Source organism: Oncorhynchus keta, unplaced genomic scaffold (genome assembly GCF_023373465.1).
Source record: "Oncorhynchus keta strain PuntledgeMale-10-30-2019 unplaced genomic scaffold, Oket_V2 Un_scaffold_515_pilon_pilon, whole genome shotgun sequence".
In the NCBI taxonomy this organism is placed as follows: Eukaryota; Metazoa; Chordata; class Actinopteri; order Salmoniformes; family Salmonidae; genus Oncorhynchus; species Oncorhynchus keta.
This window is the reverse complement of record NW_026290954.1, coordinates 1,707,621-1,725,690: the sequence shown is the minus strand read 5'-3', so window position 1 is coordinate 1,725,690 and position 18,070 is coordinate 1,707,621. Positions and strand designations below refer to the sequence as shown.

Sequence of the window (18,070 nt, the reverse complement as noted above, 5' to 3'; positions counted from 1 at the left end):
CCTCTCACCTTCCCCCTACTCACAAGGCAGGCAATACGCTTGACCTCATCTTTACTAGATGCTGTTCTTCCACTAACCTCATTGCAACTCCCCCAAGTCTCCGACCACTACCTTGTATCCTTTTCCCTCTCGCTCTCATCCAACACTTCCCACACTGCCCCTACTGGATGGTATCGCGCCGTCCCAACCTTCGCTCTCTCCCCCGCTACTCTCTCCTCTTCCATCCTATCATCTCTTCCCTCTGCTCAAACTTTCTCCAACCTATCTCCTGATTCTGCCTCCTCAACCCTCCTCTCCTCCCTTACTGCATCCTTTGACTCTCTATGTCCCCTATCCTCCAGGCCGGCTCGGTCCTCCCTCCCCGCTCCGTGGCTCGACGACTCATTGCGAGCTCACAGAACAGGGCTCCGGGCAGCCGAGCGGAAATGGAGGAAAACTCGCCTCCTGCGGACCTGGCATCCTTTCACTCCCTCCTCTCTACATTTTCCTCCTCTGTCTCTGCTGCTAAAGCCACTTTCTACCATTCTAAATTCCAAGCATCTGCCTCTAACCCTAGGAAGCTCTTTGCCACCTTCTCCTCCCTCCTGAATCCTCCCCCCCTCCTCCTCTCTGCAGATGACTTCGTCAACCATTTTGAAGAGAAGGTCGATGACATCCGATCCTCGTTTGCTAAGTCAAACGACACCGCTGGTTCTGCTCACACTGCCCTACCCTATGCTCTGACCTCTTTCTCCCTCTCTCTCCAGATGAAATCTCGCGTCTTGTGACGGCCGGCCGCCCAACAACCTGCCCGCTTGACCCTATCCCCTCCTCTCTTCTCCAGACCATTTCCGGAGACCTTCTCCCTTACCTCACCTCGCTCATCAACTCATCCCTGACCGCTGGCTACGTCCCTCCCGTCTTCAAGAGAGCGAGAGTTGCACCCCTTCTGAAAAAACCTACACTCGATCCCTCCGATGTCAACAACTACAGACCAGTATCCCTTCTCTCTTTTCTCTCCAAAACTCTTGAGCGTGCCGTCCTTGGCCAGCTCTACCGCTATCTCTCTCAGAACGACCTTCTTGATCCAAATCAGTCAGGTTTCAAGACTAGTCATTCAACTGAGACTGCTCTTCTCTGTATCACGGAGGCGCTCCGCACTGCTAAAGCTAACTCTCTCTCCTCTGCTCTCATCCTTCTAGACCTATCGGCTGCCTTCGATACTGTGAACCATCAGATCCTCCTCTCCACCCTCTCCGAGTTGGGCATCTCCGGCGCGGCCCACGCTTGGATTGCGTCCTACCTGACAGGTCGCTCCTACCAGGTGGCGTTGCGAGAATCTGTCTCCTCACCACGCGCTCTCACCACTGGTGTCCCCAGGGCTCTGTTCTAGGCCCTCTCTTATTCTCGCTATACACCAAGTCACTTGGCTCTGTCATAACCTCACATGGTCTCTCCTATCATTGCTATGCAGACGACACACAATTAATCTTCTCCTTTCCCCCTTCTGATGACCAGGTGGCGAATCGCATCTCTGCATGTCTGGCAGACATATCAGTGTGGATGACGGATCACCACCTCAAGCTGAACCTCAGCAAGACGGAGCTCCTCTTCCTCCCGGGAAGGACTGCCCGTTCCATGATCTCGCCATCACGGTTGACAACTCCATTGTGTCCTCCTCCCAGAGCGCTAAGAACCTTGGCGTGATCCTGGACAACACCCTGACGTTCTCAACTAACATCAAGGCGGTGTCCCGTTCCTGTAGGTTCATGCTCTACAACATCCGCAGAGTACGACCCTGCCTCACACAGGAAGCGGCGCAGGTCCTAATCCAGGCACTTGTCATCTCCCGTCTTGATTACTGCAACTCGCTGTTGGCTGGGCTCCCTGCCTGTGCCATTAAACCCCTACAACTCATCCAGAACGCCGCAGCCCGTCTGGTGTTCAACCTTCCCAAGTTCTCTCACGTCACCCCGCTCCTCCGCTCTCTCCACTGGCTTCCAGTTGAAGCTCGCATCCGCTACAAGACCATGGTGCTCGCCTACGGAGCTGTGAGGGGAACGGCACCTCAGTACCTCCAGGCTCTGATCAGGCCCTACACCCAAACAAGGGCACTGCGTTCATCCACCTCTGGCCTGCTCGCCTCCCTACCACTGAGGAAGTACAGTTCCCGCTCAGCCCAGTCAAAACTGTTCGCTGCTCTGGCCCCCAATGGTGGAACAAACTCCTCACGACGCCAGGACAGCGGAGTCAATCACCACCTTCCGGAGACACCTGAAACCCCACCTCTTCAAGGAATACCTAGGATAGGGTAAGTAATCCTTCTCACCCCCTAAAAATATTTAGATGCACTATTGTAAAGTGGCTGTTCCACTGGTTGTCATAGGTGTTTGCACCAATTTGTAAGTCGCTCTGGATAAGAGCGTCTGCTAAATGACTTAAATGTAAATGTAATAGATAACACCATGGTAACACTGTCATTACATAGATAACACCAGGGTAACCCTGTCCTTACATAGATGACACAAAATCCAAGATGGCGTAGCAGTCGAACGTCTTGTCGTGTCGTGTCCCTTGTATATATCGTTTTTTAATATTTTTTAAACATATTTTTCTTCGCATATCTTTTAAAACATTTAGTTAAACCTCAACTTCTAAATACTCTCCTGCAACCCGCCTCACCCAATGTAGCTATTTTCTTCTAAAGTACTTATATCTACTTTGGATCCGAAACCCCTCAACTGAAGCTAGCCAGCTAGCTACCAGCTATCAGTCAGCAAACCATTGCTAGCGGTCTTCAGCTAACCAGTCATCAGCAAACCTTTAGCTCGGAAAGCTCTCGCCAGTTCCAACAACGCGGCTCTAACCAGAACATAACGGACCTATTATTTTTTATCCCCGGATTCCCACCGGATTCCCACCGCAAACGGAACATTTTCAGCTGGATTCTTCACAACTAGCTATCAGGCTAACCGCAACCCCGGATGATTACTCCTGGCTAGCGTTTCCACCCACTTAGCTTGAAGCTAGCCCGGCCAGAGCTCCTGTGCTACCACCGAAGCATACTCCTGGGCTACAATATCCGGACCCTCGACCGGTCTATCGATGTCACCGCATGAAGAGGAATAAACAGACTCACCCCATCGCAACGTCCTTGCTTGCTAATTCGGCCTGCTAGCTGGTTTAGCCCCGGTCCGCTAACTGCTAACTTGTTTAGCCCTGGCCTACTAACTGTTAGCTTGTTAGCACAGGCCTGCTAACCATCTGAATCGCCGCATCCCAAACACTCACTGGACCCATATTTACTTTCTATCGCTTTTCGATTTTTAATTTGTTTATACCTTCCGGTAACCTGCCTCACCAAATGTGATACGGAATCGCCATTATTTTTAATTTTTAGAACACACTCAAGAACCTCCAGAAGCTAACCAGCTAACTAGCTACAAGCTATTTAGTCATTGTTAGCCACTGCTAACTGTTTTTTTAACCTGGATAACACTCGCCAGTCCAGCTTCCCTGCCCCATCCACCGCTGCCCCCCTGGACACTGATCACTTGGCTACATAGCTGATGCGTGCAAGACTGTCCATTAATCACGGTACTCCATTCTGCTTGTTTATGTCGCACTCAGGCTCTGTGTGTAGTTAATCCGACCCCCCCCCTGCCTAGCCTACGCCATTTTACCTGCTGTTGTTGTGCTAGCTGATTAGCTGTTGTTGTCTCACCTACTGTTTTAGCTACTGTTTTAGCTAGCTCTCCCAATTCAACACCTGTGATAACTGTATGTCTCTCTCAAATGTCAATATGGCTTGTATACTGTTGTTCAGGTTAGTTATCATTGTTTTAGTTTACAATGGAGCCCCTAGATCCACTCTTCATACCCCTGATACCTCCTTTGTCCCACCTCCCACACATGCGGTGACCTCACCCATTACAACCAGCATGTCCAGAGATACAACCTCTCTCATCATCACCCAGTGCCTGGGCTTACCTCCGCTGTACCCGCACCCCACCATACCCCTGTCTGCGCATTATGCCCTGAATATATTCTACCATGCCCAGAAATCTGCTCCTGTCATTCTCTGTCCCCAACGCTCCAGGTGACCAGTTTTGATAGCCTTTAGCCGCACCCTCATACTACTCCTCCTCTGTTCCGCGGGTGATGTGGAGGTAAACCCAGTCCCTGCATGTCCCCAGGTACCCTCATTTGTTGACTTCTGTGATCGAAAAAGCCTTGGTTTCATGCATGTCAACATCAGAAGCCTCCTCCCTAAGTTTGTTTTACTCACTGCTTTAGCACACTCTGCTAACCCTGATGTCCTTGCCGTGTCTGAATCCTGGCTAAGGAAGGCCACCAAAAATTCTGAGATTTCCATACCCAACTATAACATCTTCTGTCAAGATAGAACTGCCAAAGGGGGAGGAGTTGCAGTCTACTGCAGAGATAGCCTGCAAAGTAATGTCATACTTTCCAGGTCAATACGTTTCTCACTGTTGCCGCCTGCTACCGACCCCCCTCAGCAACCAGCTGTGCCCTGGACACCATTTGTGAATTGATTGCCCCCCATCTAGCTTCAGAGTTAGTTCTGTTAGGTGACCTAAACTGGGATATGCTTAACACCCCGGCAGTCCTACAATCTAAGCTAGATGCCCTCAATCTCACACAAATCATCAAGGAACCCACCAGGTACAACCCTAAATCTGTAAACAAGGGCACCCTCATAGACGTCATCCTGACCAACTGGCCCTCCAAATACACCTCCGCTGTCTTCAACCAGGATCTCAGCGATCACTGCCTCATTGCCTGTATCCGCTACGGAGCCGCAGTCAAACGACCACCCTCATCACTATCAAACGCTCCCTAAAACACTTCTGTGAGCAGGCCTTTCTAATCGACCTGGCCCGGGTATCCTGGAAGGACATTGACCTCATCCCGTCAGTTGAGGATGCCTGGTCATTCTTTAAAAGTAACTTCCTCACCATTTTAGATAAGCATGCTCTGTTCAAAAAATGCATAACTAAGAACAGATACCGCCCTTGGTTCACTCCAGACCTGACTGCCCTCGACCAGCACAAAAACATCCTGTGGCGGACTGCAATAGCATCGAATAGTCCCCGCGATATGCAACTGTTCAGGGAAGTCAGGAACCAATACATGCAGTCAGTCAGGAAAGCTAAGGCCAGCTTCTTCAGGCAGAAGTTTGCATCCTGTAGCTCCAACTCCAAACAGTTCTGGGACAAATGTGCAAGGTGTGGAACAAGGTGTGTGTGAGTGTTTGGGTGTGTGTGTTTTTACGTGTGTATATGTGTATGTGTGTTTGCACCTTCACAGTAACCTTCACAATAACCTTCACAGTAACCATCACAACAACCTTCACAACAACTTTCACAGTAAACTGTACTTCCCTACCACTGAGGAAGTACAGTTCCCGCTCAGCCCAGTCAAAACTGTTCGCTGCTCTGGCCCCCCAATGGTGGAACAAACTCCCTCACGACGCCAGGACAGCGGAGTCAATCACCACCTTCCGGAGACACCTGAAACCCCACCTCTTCAAGGAATACCTAGGATAGGGTAAGTAATCCTTCTCACCCCCTAAAAATATTTAGATGCACTATTGTAAAGTGGCTGTTCCACTGGATGTCATAAGGTGTATGCACCAATTTGTAAGTCGCTCTGGATAAGAGCGTCTGCTAAATGACTTAAATGTAAAATGTTAAATGTAACCTTCACAATAACCTTCACAGTAACCATCACAACAACCTTCACAACAACTTTCACAGTGACCTTCACAATAACCTTCACAGTAACCTTCACAGTAACCTTCACCAGTCTGTATCTGGTGTGGATCAGACAACCAGTCTGTATCTGGTTGTCTGATCCAGTCTGTATCTGGTGTTAACACGGTTGCCCCTGGACCAACACGCTCAGCGATCAGGCGTCAGGAATCAAGAGCAGTACCGTGGCAAGCCTGAAATTGTTTGTGTGGAGCTGGCAGGCTGGCTGTTACTCTCCATAAGCCCTAGTGGCTAGAATGTTGGCTGGATGGTCCCCTCCTAAAGCCCTGACTGACTGGTCCCCTCCTGAAGCCCTGACTGGCTGGTCCCCTCCTAAAGCCCTGACTGACTGGTCCCCTCCTAAAGCCCTGACTGACTGGTCCCCTCCTAAAGCCCTGACTGACTGGTCCCCTCCTAAAGCCCTGACTGACTGGTCCCCTCCCAAAGCCCTGACTGACTGGTCCCCTCCTAAAGCCCTGACTGACTGGTCCCCTCCTAAAGCCCTGACTGGCTGGTCCCCTCCTAAAGCCCTGACTGGCAGGTCCCCTCCTAAAGAATGGTCCCCTCCTAAAGCCCTGACTGGCTGGTCCCCTCCTAAAGCCCTGACTGGCTGGTCCCCTCCTAAAGCCCTGACTGGCTGGTGCCCTCCTAAAGCCCTGACTGGCTGGTCCCCTCCTAAAGCCTGGTCCCCTCCTAAAGCCCTGACTGGCTGGTCCCCTCCTAAAGCCCTGACTGTCTGGTCCCCTCCTAAAGCCCTGACTGGCTGGTCCCCTCCTAACGCCTGGTCCCCTCCTAAAGCCCTGACTGGCTGGTCCCCTCCTAAAGCCCTGACTGACTGGTCCCCTCCTAAAGCCCTGACTGACTGGTCCCCTCCTAAAGCCCTGACTGGCTGGTCCCCTCCTAAAGCCCTGACTGGCTGGTCCCCTCCTAAAGCCTGGTCCCCTCCTAAAGCCCTGACTGGCTTTCCCCTCCTAAAGCCTGGTCCCCTCCTAAAGCCCTGACTGGCTGGTCCCCTCCTAAAGCCCTGACTGGCTGGTCCCCTCCTAAAGCCCTGACTGACTGGTCCCCTCCTAAAGCCCTGACTGACTGGTCCCTTCCTAAAGCCCTGACTGACTGGTCCCCTCCTAAAGCCCTGACTGACTGGTCCCCTCCTAAAGCCCTGACTGACTGGTCCCCTCCTAAAGCCCTGACTGACTGGTCCCCTGCTAAAGCCCTGACTGACTGGTCCCCTCCTAAAGCCCTGACTGACTGGTCCCCTCCTAAAGCCCTGACTGCCTGGTCCCCTCCTAAAGCCCTGACTGGCTGGTCCCCTCCTAAAGCCCTGACTGGCTGGTCCCCTCCTAAAGCCCTGACTGACTGGTCCCCTCCTAAAGCCCTGACTGACTGGTCCCCTCCTAAAGCCCTGACTGACTGGTCCCCTCCTAAAGCCCTGACTGGCTGGTCCCCTCCTAAAGCCCTGACTGGCTGGTCCCCTCCTAAAGCCTGGTCCCCTCCTAAAGCCCTGACTGGCTTTCCCCTCCTAAAGCCTGGTCCCCTCCTAAAGCCCTGACTGGCTGGTCCCCTCCTAAAGCCCTGACTGGCTGGTCCCCTCCTAAAGCCCTGACTGACTGGTCCCCTCCTAAAGCCCTGACTGACTGGTCCCTTCCTAAAGCCCTGACTGACTGGTCCCCTCCTAAAGCCCTGACTGACTGGTCCCCTCCTAAAGCCCTGACTGACTGGTCCCCTCCTAAAGCCCTGACTGACTGGTCCCCTGCTAAAGCCCTGACTGACTGGTCCCCTCCTAAAGCCCTGACTGACTGGTCCCCTCCTAAAGCCCTGACTGACTGGTCCCCTCCTAAAGCCCTGACTGACTGGTCCCTTCCTAAAGCCCTGACTGACTGGTCCCCTCCTAAAGCCCTGACTGACTGGTCCCCTCCTAAAGCCCTGACTGACTGGTCCCCTCCCAAAGCCCTGACTGACTGGTCCCCTGCTAAAGCCCTGACTGACTGGTCCCCTCCTAAAGCCCTGACTGACTGGTCCCCTCCTAAAGCCCTGACTGACTGGTCCCCTCCTAAAGCCCTGACTGACTGGTCCCCTCCTAAAGCCCTGACTGACTGGTCCCCTCCTAAAGCCCTGACTGACTGGTCCCTTCCTAAAGCCCTGACTGGCTGTCTGGCTGGTTGCCTCGCGCCTCCTGGGTTAGAGCCAGTCAAGCCTGAAATCAATCACTCACAGCCTTCAAAGACTCCTGCCTGCCACGGCAATTGTGATGGAGCCATCTGGATCTTTACATACTGTCTACATTTATCTGTGCGTGTCTGTATGTGTGTGTGTGTGTGTGTGGGGGGGGGTCCATATGTGTGTAGATATGCTCATAACTCTTATAACAGTACACATGTCCTCATGTCCAGTGGTGAATCAGGCAGGAAGGCTAGACCGAGGATCCAGCAAATTAGTACACGGCTATATCTGTATCCCTACCAATACCACTACACTATCCTGTATGGACATGTCTTAATGACAGCTCCCTGTTTCCTACCAATACCACAACACTGTCCTATATGGACATGTCTTAATGACAGCCCCCTGTTTCCTACCAATACCACAACACTGTCCTGTATGGACATGTCTTAATGACAGCTCCCTGTTTCCTACCAATACCACAACACTGTCCTACATGGACATGTCTTAATGAGAGCCCCCTGTTTCCTACCAATACCACAACACTGTCCTGTATGGACATGTCTTAATGACAGCTCCCTGTTTCCTACCAATACCACAACACTGTCCTATATGGACATGTCTTAATGACAGCCCCCTGTTTCCTACCAATACCACAACACTGTCCTATATGGACATGTCTTAATGACAGCTCCCTGTTTCCTACCAATACCACAACACTGTCCTACATGGACATGTCTTAATGAGAGCCCCCTGTTTCCTACCAATACCACAACACTGTCCTATATGGACATGTCTTAATGACAGCCCCCTGTTTCCTACCAATACCACAACACTGTCCTATATGGACATGTCTTAATGACAGCCCCCTGTTTCCTACCAATACCACAACACTGTCCTACATGGACATGTCTTAATGACAGCTCCCTGTTTCCTACCAATACCACAACACTGTCCTGTATGGACATGTCTTAATGACAGCCCCCTGTTTCCTACCAATACCACAACACTGTCCTATATGGACATGTCTTAATGACAGCCCCCTGTTTCCTACCAATACCACAACACTGTCCTATATGGACATGTCTTAATGACAGCCCCCTGTTTCCTACCAATACCACAACACTGTCCTATATGGACATGTCTTAATGACAGCCCCTGTTTCCTACCAATACCACAACACTGTCCTGCATGGACATGTCTTAATGACAGCCCCTGTTTCCTACCAATACTACAACACTGTCCTATATGGACATGTCTTAATGAGAGCCCCTGTTTCCTACCAATACCACAACACTGTCCTGTATGGACATGTCTTAATGAGAGCCCCTGTTTCCTACCAATACCACAACACTGTCCTGTATGGACATGTCTTAATGACAGCTCCCTGTTTCCTACCAATACCACAACACTGTCCTACATGGACATGACTTAATGACAGCTCCCTGTTTCCTACCAATACTACAACACTGTCCTGTATGGACATGTCTTAATGAGAGCCCCTGTTTCCTACCAATACTACAACACTGTCCTGTATGGACATGACTTAATGACAGCTCCTGTTTCCTACCAATACCACAACACTGTCCTACATGGACATGTCTTAATGAGAGCCCCCTGTTTCCTACCAATACCACAACACTGTCCTATATGGACATGACTTAATGACAGCCCCTGTTTCCTACCAATACCACAACACTGTCCTACATGGACATGTCTTAATGAGAGCCCCTGTTTCCTACCAATACCACAACACTGTCCTATATGGACATGACTTAATGAGAGCCCCCTGTTTCCTACCAATACCACAACACTGTCCTACATGGACATGACTTAATGACAGCCCCCTGTTTCCTACCAATACCACAACACTGTCCTATATGGACATGTCTTAATGACAGCTCCCTGTTTCCTACCAATACCACAACACTGTCCTACATGGACATGTCTTAATGACAGCTCCCTGTTTCCTACCAATACCACAACACTGTCCTATATGGACATGACTTAATGACAGCTCCCTGTTTCCTACCAATACCACAACACTGTCCTATATGGACATGTCTTAATGACAGCTCCCTGTTTCCTACCAATACCACAACACTGTCCTATATGGACATGTCTTAATGACAGCTCCCTGTTTCCTACCAATACCACAACACTGTCCTATACAGTCCAATCCAGTCAGTCAGTCCAGTCCAGTCCAGTCAGTCCAGTCCAGTAAGTCCAGTCAGTCAGTACACTCAGTCAGTCCAGTCAGTCCAGTCAGTCAGTACAGTCAGTCCAGTCAGTCAGTCCAGTCAGTCAGTCCAGTCTGTCCAGTCCAGTCAGTCCAGTCCAGTCCAGTCCAGTCAGTCAGTCAGTGCAGTCAGTCAGTCCAGTCTGTCCAGTCCAGTCCAGTCAGTCCAGTCAGTCCAGTCCAGTCCAGTCAGTCAGTCAGTCAGTCAGTCAGTCAGTCAGTCAGTCAGTCAGTCAGACCAGTCAGTCAGTCAGCCCAGTCCAGTCCAGTCCCATCAGTCAGTCCAGTCCAGTTCAGTCCAGTCAGTCCAGTTCAGTCAGTCCAGTCCAGTCAGTCAGTCAGTCAGTCAGTCTAGTCCAGTCTAGTCCAGTCAGTCAGTCTAGTCCAGTCCAGTCCAGTCAGTCAGTCTAGTCCTGTCCAGCCCAGCCCAGCCCAGTCAGTCCAGTTCAGTCCAAGTCCAGTCAGTCAGTCCAGTCTGTCAGTCTAGTCCAGTCTAGTCCAGTCAGTCAGTCTAGTCCAGTCCAGTCCAGTCCAGTCCAGTCAGTTAGTCTAGTCCAGTCCAGTTCAGTTCAGTTCAGTCCAGTTCAGTCCAGTCCAGTCAGTCAGTCCAGTCAGTCAGTCAGTACAGTCCAGTCCATCCAGTCCAGTCGAGTTCAGTTCAGTCAGTCCAGTCCAGTCCATTCCAGTCAGTCCAGTCAGTCCAGTCCAGTCAGTCAGTCAGTCAGTCAGTCAGTCAGTCAGTCAGTCAGTCCAGTCCAGTCACTCCAGTCCAGTCCAGTCCAGTCAGTCAGTCAGTCAGTCCAGTCCATTCCAGTCAGTTCAGTCCAGTCAAGTTCAGTTCAGTCAGTCCAGTTCAGTCCAGTCCAGTCAGTCAGTCAGTCCAGTCTAGTCCAGTCCAGTCAGTCAGTCTAGTCCAGTCCAGTCCAGTCAGTCCAGTCCAGTCCAGTCAGTCCAGTCAGTCCAGTCAGTCCAGTCCAGTCCAGTCCAGTCCAGTTCAGTCCAGTCCAGTTCAGTTCAGTTCAGTCCAGTTCAGTCAGTCCAGTCCAGTCCAGTCCAGTCAGTCAGTCCAGTCAGTCAGTCAGTACAGTCCAGTCCATCCAGTCCAGTCGAGTTCAGTTCAGTCAGTCCAGTCCAGTCCATTCCAGTCAGTCCAGTTCAGTCCAGTCAGTCAGTCCAGTCCAGTCCAGTCAGTCAGTCAGTCAGTCAGTCAGTCCAGTCCAGTCACTCCAGTCCAGTCCAGTCCAGTCAGTCAGTCAGTCAGTCAGTCCAGTCCATTCCAGTCAGTTCAGTCCAGTCAAGTTCAGTTCAGTCAGTCCAGTTCAGTCCAGTCAGTCAGTCCAGTCTAGTCCAGTCCAGTCAGTCAGTCTAGTCCAGTCCAGTCCAGTCTAGTCCAGTCCAGTCAGTCAGTCAGTCCAGTCAGTCCAGTCAGTCCAGTCAGTCAGTCAGTCAGTCAGTCAGTCAGTCAGCCCAGTCCAGTCAGTCAGTCCAGTTCAGTCCAGTCCAGTCCAGTTCAGTCCAGTTCAGTTCAGTCAGTTCAGTCCAGTCCAGTTCAGTCTAGTCCAGTCCAGTCCAGTCCAGTTCAGTCCAGTTCAGTCCAGTCTAGTTCAGTCAGTCAGTCCAGTCTAGTCCAGTTCAGTCTAGTCTAGTCCAGTCCAGTCCAGTCCAGTCTAGTCTAGTCTAGTCCAGTCCAGTCCAGTCCAGTTCAGTCAGTTCAGTCCAGTCCAGTCCAGTTCAGTCAGTTCAGTCCAGTCCAGTTCAGTCTAGTCTAGTCCAGTCCAGTCCAGTCCAGTTCAGTCAGTTAGTCCAGTTCAGTTAGTCCAGGCAGCCATCGGAGGGCAGCAGAACACAGAGCATACATCCATCTCCCTCTCTCTCTCTTTTCCTCTCTCTTTCTATCTGTATCTCTCTCTCTCTTTCTCTTTCACAATTGAATACAATGGGCTTTTTAGCCATGAGAAACATATGTTTACATTGCCAAAACAAGTGAAATAGATAACATACAAAAGTGAAATAATCTCTCTCTCTCTCTCTATATATATATATATATATATATATATATATTTCTCCCGTACAGCAGATCCCTGCAGTCCCAGAGGGTCCCCAGAGCAGAAAAGTGCTCACAGGGATGTTCACAGGAGGCAGACAGTCCAGTTAAGTCAATCCAGTCCAGTTAAGTCCAGCCAGCCAGCCACCCAGCCACCCAGCCAGCCAGCCAGCCAGCCAGACAGACAGACAGACAGACAGACAGACAGACAGACAGACAGACAGACAGACAGACAGACAGACAGACAGACAGACAGACAGACAGACAGACAGACAGACAGACATGCTCTGGATCAACGTGAATGAAAGTGTGTTCCAGTTCCCTCCAATATCCAGGAACTTCACACAGCCATTGAAGAGGAGGGGGACAACATTCCACAGGCCACAATCAACAAGCCTGATCAACTCTATGTGAAGGAGATGTGCCGCGCTGCATGAGGAAAATGGTGGTCACACCAGATACTGACTGGTGTTCTGATCCACACCAGATACTGACTGGTGTTCTGATCCACACCAGATACAGACTGGTGTTCTGATCCACACCAGATACAGACTGGTTGTCTGATCCACACCAGATACAGACTGGTGTTCTGATCCACACCAGATACAGACTGGTTGTCTGATCCACACCAGATACAGACTGGTGTTCTGATCCACACCAGATACAGACTGGTTGTCTGATCCACACCAGATACAGACTGGTTGTCTGATCCACACCAGATACAGACTGGTTTTCTGATCCACACCAGATACAGACTGGTTGTCTGATCCACACCAGATACAGACTGGTTGTCTGATCCACACCAGATACAGACTGGTTGTCTGATCCACACCAGATACAGACTGGTTGCCTGATCCACACCAGATACAGACTGGTGAAGGTTACTGTGAAGGTTATTGTGAAGGTCACTGTGAAAGTTGTTGTGAAGGTTGTTGTGATGGTTACTGTGAAAGTTATTGTGAAGGTTAGTGTGAAAGCTGTTGTGAAGGTTGTTGTGATGGTTACTGTGAAGGTTATTGTGAAGGTTACTGTGAAGGTTACTGTGAAAGTTGTTGTGAAGGTTGTTGTGATGGTTACTGTGAAGTTTATTGTGAAGGTTATTGTATTGGGTTGGCAACCCCCTCTTGGGTTGTGCCGTGGCGGAGATCTTTGTGGGCTATACTCGGCCTTGTCTCAGGATGGTAAATTGGTGGTTGAAGGTATCCCTCTGGTGGTGTGGGGCTGTGCTTTGGCAAAGTGGGTGGCAAAGTATGCTCTCTCTAATTCTCTCTTTCTCTCTTTCTTTCTCTCTCTCGGCGGACCTGAGCCCTAGGACCATATCTCAGGACTACCTGGCATGATGACTCCTTGCTGTCCCCAGTCCACCTGGCCGTGCTGCTGCTCTAGTTTCAACTGTTCTGCCTGCGGCTATGGAAGACGATCAAACTTGACTATCAGGAAGTAGGAGGAAGTAAAAGTAAAAGTCGTTCACCGGACGTGCAAACTGTCCCAGACATATTATTTGACCATGCTGGTCATTTATGAACATTTGAACATCTTGGTCATGTTCTGTTATAATCTCCACCCGGCACAGCCAGTAGAGGATTGGCCACCCCACATAGCCCGGTTCCTCTCTAGGTTTCTTCCTAGGTTCTGGCCTTTCTAGGGAGTTTTTCCTAACCAGCGTGCTTCTACACCTGCATTGCTTGCTGTTTGGGGTTTTAGGCTGGGTTTCTGTACAGCACTTTGAGATATCAGCTGATGTACGAAGGGCTATAGAAATACATTTGATTTGATTGTGAAAGTTACTGGGAAGGTTACTGTGAAGGTTATTGTGAAGGTTGTTGTGAAGGTTGTTGTGAAGGTTGTTGTGAAAGTTATTGTGAAAGTGAAATTATATTTCTTCAGCTCCTTTTAGAAAGTTAATTAACAGAAAGTTAAAATAACTAAATTATTTTAGTTATAAGTTTTTTAAAATCAATAATATAGTTTTTTATCGATTTGTGATTGCATTTGTATAATATATAAATCATAAACTTCCCCTAACCAATAAGGTCAAAGACCCAAGCATAGATCAAAATGAGAAAAACATTGTTAACCTTCAGAAATTCTTGGAATAGGCCTCTGATTATGAATATGAGATTCTTTTGAAATTCATGTTTGTAGAACAATTTTCTGTAAACATCGCAAAAATGCAATATAAGGGTTCAATGGTATAAAACATATTTGGTAAGAAAACTGTGAAGTTCTATTCAAAACCCGAACCCTAACCCTAATAAAAATGGACTGAACACCTTTATATGTGATGGACAATATTGTCTAATGCTACAGTGGGGCAAAAATGTATTTAGTCAGCCACCAATTGTGCAAGTTCTCCCACTTAAAAAGATGAGAGAGACCTGTAATTTTCATCATAGGTACACTTCAACTATGACAGACAAAATTAGAAGAAACAAATCCAGAAAATCACATTGTAGGATTTTTTATGAATTTATTTGCAAATTATGGTGGAAAATAAGTATTTGGTCAATAACAAAAGTTTATCTCAATACTTTGTTATATTCCCTTTGTTGGCAATGACAGGTCAAACGTTTTCTGTCTAAATACGTTTTTGCCCCACTGTATATGCATCTAAAATGAAGTCCTATTTTGACCGAAATAGCCAAATTGATCATGTTGACCAATGAACATTTTATTATTTTCCTTATCAATTTGTTTTTTGAAAATGACCTCTCAGGATGATTTCATTACTTTCTAGCTGAATTTGGAAAATTATATCTTTCTTCTTTACTATAAAGGAATAGGCGTAAGTATACAAAATACAAAGTATTTAAAAACAAAACAATCTCTGTAACTTGTCTGTCAATATATTAGTATTGCCCTAAGTCTCTGTTTTTAAGCCACATTTTTCACTTTTGCAACATTTGTACAAAGACCTCTAGCTCTGGCTCAGTGTGTTTGTTTCTCAATTCATATTTCTTTCTCCATAATCACTACATCTTTGGGAAGACATACTTCATGTCCTGTACTCTACTTGCATGGATGCCCTGTAACATACAGTATGCGTGTGTAGGGGACCCGTGTAGTGTCAGATGAGTGGACAGGTTTTTAATATTTCAGAGGCTGCTGATGCCACAATAATCACACTGACACACAACAAATACCACTAAGAGATACGCCTGGGTCTAAGGAGATCTGGAGATACGCCTGGGTCTAAGGAGATCTGGAGATACGCCTGGGTCTAAGGAGATCTGGAGATACGCCTGGGTCTAAGGAGATCTGGAGATACGCCTGGGTCCAAGGAGATCTGGAGATACGCCTGGGTCTAAGGAGATCTGGAGATACGCCTGGGTCTAATGAGATCTGGAGATACGCCTGGGTCTAAGGAGATCTGGAGATACGCCTGGGTCTAATGAGATCTGGAGATACGCCTGGGTCTAAGGAGATCTGGAGATACGCCTGGGTCTAAGGAGATCTGGAGATACGCCTGGGTCTAATGAGATCTGGAGATACGCCTGGGTCTAAGGAGATCTGGAGATACGCCTGGGTCTAAGGAGATCTGGAGATACGCCTGGGTCTAAGGAGATCTGGAGATACGCCTGGGTCTAAGGAGATCTGGAGATACGCCTGGGTCTAAGGGGATCTGGAGATACGCCTGGGTCTAATGAGATCTGGAGATACGCCTGGGTCTAAGGAGATCTGGAGATACGCCTGGGTCTAAGGGGATCTGGAGATACGCCTGGGTCTAATGAGATCTGGAGATACGCCTGGGTCTAAGGAGATCTGGAGATACGCCTGGGTCTAAGGGGATCTGGAGATACGCCTGGGTCTAAGGGGATCTGGAGATACGCCTGGGTCTAAGGAGATCTGGAGATACGCCTGGGTCTAAGGAGATCTGGAGATACGCCTGGGTCTAAGGAGATCTGGAGATACGCCTGGGTCTAAGGACTGCGGCTCCGCCAGGACTGCGGAGTCAATCACCACCTTCCGGAGACACCTGAAACCCCACCTCTTTAAGGAATACCTAGGATAGGATAAGTATTCCTTCTCACCCCCTTTAAGATTTAGATGCACTATTGTAAAGTGACTGTTCTACTGGATGTCATAAGGTGAATGCACCAATTTGTAAGTCGCTCTGGATAAGAGCGTCTGCTAAATGACTTAAATGTAATGTAAATGTGAGATCTGGAGATACGCCTGGGTCTAAGGAGATCTGGAGATACGCCTGGGTCTAAGGAGATCTGGAGATACGCTTTGTAGTGTTTGTCTTTATATTTTAGGTCAGGACCTGTAATTCAGGGAAATGTTGTATATATGCAACAGTGGGTCTCACAGAGTTAAATATTCCACCATAAATAAAGGGAGAAGCAAAACGTCATGGTAGACAATAGGTAATATACTTCAATGGATTGTTTTCAAAACATTGAGACTTGATTTGATTGATAATGTGTCATTTGTCATTGACATTATCCGTACTAAAAAGACAATGTGCAATGACGCTACTCCGTGTTCAAATAAGGATGAGTTATTTTAGCCTTAATTAATCTATCTGTTTTATAAAACCTGGTTTGTTCTGCAGTCAAATAATATTTTCTAATTATATTATATTTTCTGTTGTTGTACATTCATATCAGTGTTGCATAACCATGGAGCCACTGACCTCCTGTGTTCCATGTACAATATTTACATATGTTTTCACTTCAATCCATTTCATTTAAATTACTTACACAATATACAGCGGCAATAACATTTGCTCTTCACTAAAAACATCAAATTGCTTGAACAATCAAGCGATTACCTTTGAAAAACACAAATATACGATCAGATAAAACGAAGGTGGCATAAATGTCTACCCTTCCATTGAAACACATTAGGCTGAAAACCTTAATCTCGGGATGTTTGTTCCTCTCTCTCGCCCTGCTCTCTCCGTGTTCCTCTCTCCTCCGTTTAGCGGTTGAACTGGGATGCCCTTGTCCCGCGTGTCCTGTCCTAGGCCCAGGCCGACCAAGGCCCAGGCCTGCTTTGTCATGTACACACCAACTCCTTGCTGTGAAGGGGTCCCATACTTAACAGTTCCACTTAGAGAAGCTCGTAGAGACACATGTACACTCTCTACTTCAGAGCTGCTTCATGTTCACTCAATGCCCAGCTGGGGAAACCATGACATCTCTCTCTCTCTCTCTCTCTCTCTCTCTCTCTCTCTCTCTCTCTCTCTCTCTCTCTCTCTCTCTCTCTCTCTCTCTCTCTTTCTCTTTCTCTGTCTCTCTCTCTCTCTCTCTCTGTCTCTCTCTGTCTCTCGGTCTCTCTCGCTCTCTCTCGGTCTCTCTCGCTCTCTCTCTCTCTGTCTCTCTCTCTCTCTCTCTCTCTCTCTCTCTCTCTCTCTCTCTCTCTCTCTCTCTCTCTCTCTCTCTCTCTCTCTCTCTCTCTCTCTCTCTCGCTCAATACACAAGTCAAGTTATTTGTTGTGTGCTATGCTAGTTATTCTGCAGGCAGGTAGAAGCACTATGTGAACATGATGAATCTTAGATGATGTTTCTCTGTTGGTGAAGAAGCGAATGCTCGTAAAGTCTCCACTCCGCATCAGGGAAATGGTTCCTGTTTCATTTTGTTGAGATGATGTTCTCGAGATAGGTGTTAAATCTTGTTTTGAAGTTTGAATACACTGCTTTGTAAAGAGGTCAACAAATTACATCAATATTCTGATCAGAATTAAAATTGTATGAATTAAATATAGGATACTAACTCACTGATTTAACTGGGAGCAAACAACCTTTTATTTCTATTTTGTTGTGAGTTTATATTAGCTAACGCCGTAACGCTAGCTAATCTTCCAGGGGTCCCAACAACAATTAATAACACATTACAAACAATTACAAATTAAGAATTTGCAAACAT

At 48.2% G+C, this 18,070-nt stretch overlaps 1 protein-coding gene across 1 annotated transcript; it reads left to right on the top strand.

Annotated features, from left to right (window-relative positions):
- Positions 1-6,010: 6,010 nt before the first annotated feature.
- LOC127928973 (putative uncharacterized protein ENSP00000383309) lies at positions 6,011-15,560 on the top strand. The gene is made up of 4 exons (XM_052516614.1): positions 6,011-6,734; positions 6,776-7,282; positions 7,324-7,992; positions 15,394-15,560. The coding sequence occupies exons 1-4, from the start codon at positions 6,011-6,013 to the stop codon at positions 15,558-15,560; spliced, it is 2,067 nt and encodes a 688-aa protein (XP_052372574.1).
- The last annotated feature ends 2,510 nt before the right edge of the window (positions 15,561-18,070 follow it).

What these genes read in the sequence shown, in the direction of transcription:
- LOC127928973 (XM_052516614.1), top strand. Translation starts at nt 6,011, where the DNA reads ATGTTGGCTGGATGGTCCCCTCCTAAAGCCCTGACTGACTGGTCCCCT. An exon ending in CTTTCCCCTCCTAAAGCCTG is followed by an intron (nt 7,283 to 7,323) that starts GTCCCCTCCTAA and finishes CCCCTCCTAAAG; the next exon opens with CCCTGACTGGCTGGTCCCCT. An exon ending in AAAGACTCCTGCCTGCCACG is followed by an intron (nt 7,993 to 15,393) that starts GCAATTGTGATG and finishes CCTGGGTCTAAG; the next exon opens with GAGATCTGGAGATACGCCTG.